This window comes from Brassica oleracea, chromosome C4 (assembly GCF_000695525.1).
Source record: "Brassica oleracea var. oleracea cultivar TO1000 chromosome C4, BOL, whole genome shotgun sequence".
NCBI classification, from domain to species: Eukaryota; Viridiplantae; Streptophyta; class Magnoliopsida; order Brassicales; family Brassicaceae; genus Brassica; species Brassica oleracea.
Window position 1 is genome coordinate 26,810,411 of NC_027751.1, and position 3,111 is coordinate 26,813,521.

A 3,111-nucleotide genomic window follows, 5' to 3' on the forward strand; every position below is an offset into this window, starting at 1 on the left:
CACTGTTCTCTAACATCGTTGAATAACCAGGAACAATCGGCATAACTTTTGATGGGGATAGAGAGATATTGTTTAGGTTTTTTCTAGAGAGAGAAAGGTGTAAGAGAGGAGACAATATATAGAGAGGTATAGAACGTCAAACGTCTAGAGTTAAAATTTCTCAAGAATCACTTATCTTTTTCCCGCCAAACGTCAAGATTAAGTTACACTTTACGGCTGAGTTACTTTAACATTTACGGCTGACTTAGTAATTGGGGTTTAGAGTTGCTTATTTAGGGTTTAGGTTTGCTTTTTGGGGTTTTGAGGTTTGGGATTTGGATTTATGGTGCAAGAAATATTATAAAAAAAAACATAAATTCATAATAAATTACACAATAATAGTTTATGAGTTTTCAATTATGCTCACACCTTATATCTATCAGTTAAGTTTATGAGTAATTGTAAGACAACATATACCTCAAGATCATTATTGATTCTAACCTCGTAAATTCAATAAAGAAGACACATTCAGTTGATTATATATTCACTTCAAATTTATAATTGGAGTTTCAATTTAACATTTTAAAGTATAAACATTTATTTATTTTTTATTCTAGGGTATGTTTGAGGTAATGCTGAGTTATAATATCGTAATGGTTGACTTATACTAATCGATACGACTAAGTTGTATAAACATTTTTCGATTCTAGGGTATGGTGGATGTATAGCTGAGTTATTTAAATAGATACGTTTGAGTTACACATAACCTTTCGACTGAGTTATATTAACATTTTTGATTCTAGGGTATGTTTGGGGTAAGGCTGAGTTACACATATACGACACAGCTGGGTTATAAAAACGATAAGACTGAGTCAAATACTTAATAAAGTAAAAAACAACATAAGTCAAGTACAAAACAACAACATAAGTCAAGTACAAAATAACAAACACATGTTCAATTAGCCAGCAAACTGCTCATCACAGTATTTCCTCCTTCATCGAGGATATCTGCTGCCATCTTCATCCGTAAACCTTGAATATTTTTATCGTTTATCCCATCAAACGTTACACCAAGCGCTAGACACTCCACAAACTTCAACGAGTACACCCCACAATCGCCAATCTGGGTGTTTTGTGGAATGTATCTTTTGCTCCTCCTTCTGAATGAGAACTTCTTCTTACTAGGGGCTCGGATATTGGCAGGAATATGATCACTCAACATAACGGGAATCATGTGCGTCAGCGGTTTAAATGAATTTAGAATTCTCTGCTCACTTTCGGGTGTTGCCTCTCCAAAGATTGGATCGTAGCAATCAATTTTCTCCTTCTTCAGATCCACATGATACGCAACCCAGTGATTTCCGCCGGTTTGAAGACATCCGTACAAGTGATCCACATCTTCATACCACTTCAAGTTTGCTGGACATTGATCGGGAAGCTTAACCTTTAACATATCTTCATAACCATTGCCTTTGAAGATGAACATACTAGGTTTTATCTTGAACTAAGTGAAATCGTGAATCAAAAAACTTTGCCACCAAACGTCAATGAAGGCAATCCGCTTGGACCAGAATGGTGTGAGATCTCGCATGTACCTTTTAATGAGGACGTTCATATACGCAGCGACATGCTACACAAATAATATTAACAAGCCAGCCGAGATATAATAAAAGAATATGTAAGTCAGCCGTAATCAAATATATAACTCAGCCGTAATATAATAAAAAAAAATATATAAGTCAGCCGTAATCAAATATATAACTCAGCCGTACTAAAGACTTACATTATCAAACACCCATCCATATTCCTTTTCCGGCCATGGTCTTTCATGGATGAGTATGCTGTAGAAGTCACTCTCATGATCAGCTGAGAGGACCGCTGGTTTATCTGCTGGTGCTGGTGGTTTGTGTGGAATTCCCTTAATGTGGTGCATCAGTTTTTCGAATAGCACCCGATCAACAGGTGCTAGAGGGTCATATATTACTGATGAAGGAGTAACATTCTTCCTCATGCACGTCGTTCCATTCTCTCCTACGTACGGAAAAACTGCTGGTGAAGAAACTGCCATCATTGAAAACCTTTTTGGAGATAACCGAACACTTTTCTCCCGATATTCCTTAATTACGGCAGATCTAATCACTTCAGATCTCTCGACGTCAGACTCCGGCTCGAATTCGTTCTCTTCCGCAACAACTGCGTCAGTCACATCAGCAAATACACTGTCATCTCCAGATTTTTGTACCTTGCATCTTGTTACACCGGCACGCGGTGGAGTCACCTTTTTGGTCTTTGACTCAGCCTGTTTTTGCTTCTTTAGCTCAGCCTCTTGTTTCTTCTTTAACTCAGCCTCTTTTTTGGATGCCTCAGCCTCTTTTTTCTTACCCTCAGCCTCTTTTTTCTTAGCATTAGCCTCTTTTTTCTTAGCCTCAGCCTTCTCCTTCCTCTTCAACGCAGCATCTGCCTGCGCTGCTTTTTTCTTATCAGCGGCATCCTCATCCTTAACAGTACGCCTGCCCCTGCAGCCGCGTCCATAGGCTGGAACCTTAGCATCCTTATCATCCTTAGTAGCCTTTGCAGGAGAAACTACTATGAAATCAAGATGTTGACTATCAAGATCAGTAGCTTTAGCAACACTACCAAACTCCTTAGCCAAAGTCCTTTTCACCCCTGATTCCTTATCAAGCTCCTTGGCCAAATTCTTTTTCGGTCCAAAAACCTTACAGGAGTCGCAGCTAACGCTAGACTATTAATAGACTTCTGCTGCGTTTGAATCATCGGTGATGCCAACGATAAAGATTTATCTGCTGATGGTGGAGATGGGTTATCAATGTTTTCGGGAATTTTCCCAACTCCCAGAACTTTCAGACGCTCCTCCAGTAAAGCTTTCACCCTGTCATCAATGGTCTTTTGGTCCATCAATGGTTTGTTTCCTGTCTAACTCTTAAGCTTCCAACCGTAAGTCAATCTGATCAAATTTTCTGGAAATATTATCCAGAGTACTCACAATGGTCGTCAGAGTCGCTTTGTTCTCCATCTCCAAATCTTTGCTACCTTCCTTCTCGCTAGAACCCTTTCCCGTTGCAGCAGCTTCAGACTCATTCTGTGTCTTAACTTTCTTCTGCTTCTTAGTGG

At 39.0% G+C, this 3,111-nt stretch overlaps 1 protein-coding gene across 1 annotated transcript in view; it reads right to left on the minus strand.

Moving 5' to 3' along the window:
• Window positions 1-934: 934 nt before the first annotated feature.
• The window catches only part of LOC106338527, a 2,895-nt gene continuing 718 nt past the window's right edge, over window positions 935-3,111 (minus strand). The window contains exons 3-6 of the mRNA XM_013777484.1: window positions 2,984-3,103; window positions 2,405-2,677; window positions 1,763-2,356; window positions 935-1,483 (exon numbers count right to left, since the gene is read on the minus strand). Of these exons, the coding sequence (XP_013632938.1) occupies window positions 935-1,483; window positions 1,763-2,356; window positions 2,405-2,677; window positions 2,984-3,103 (1,536 nt within the window). The remainder of the gene's footprint in view (window positions 1,484-1,762; window positions 2,357-2,404; window positions 2,678-2,983; window positions 3,104-3,111) is intronic.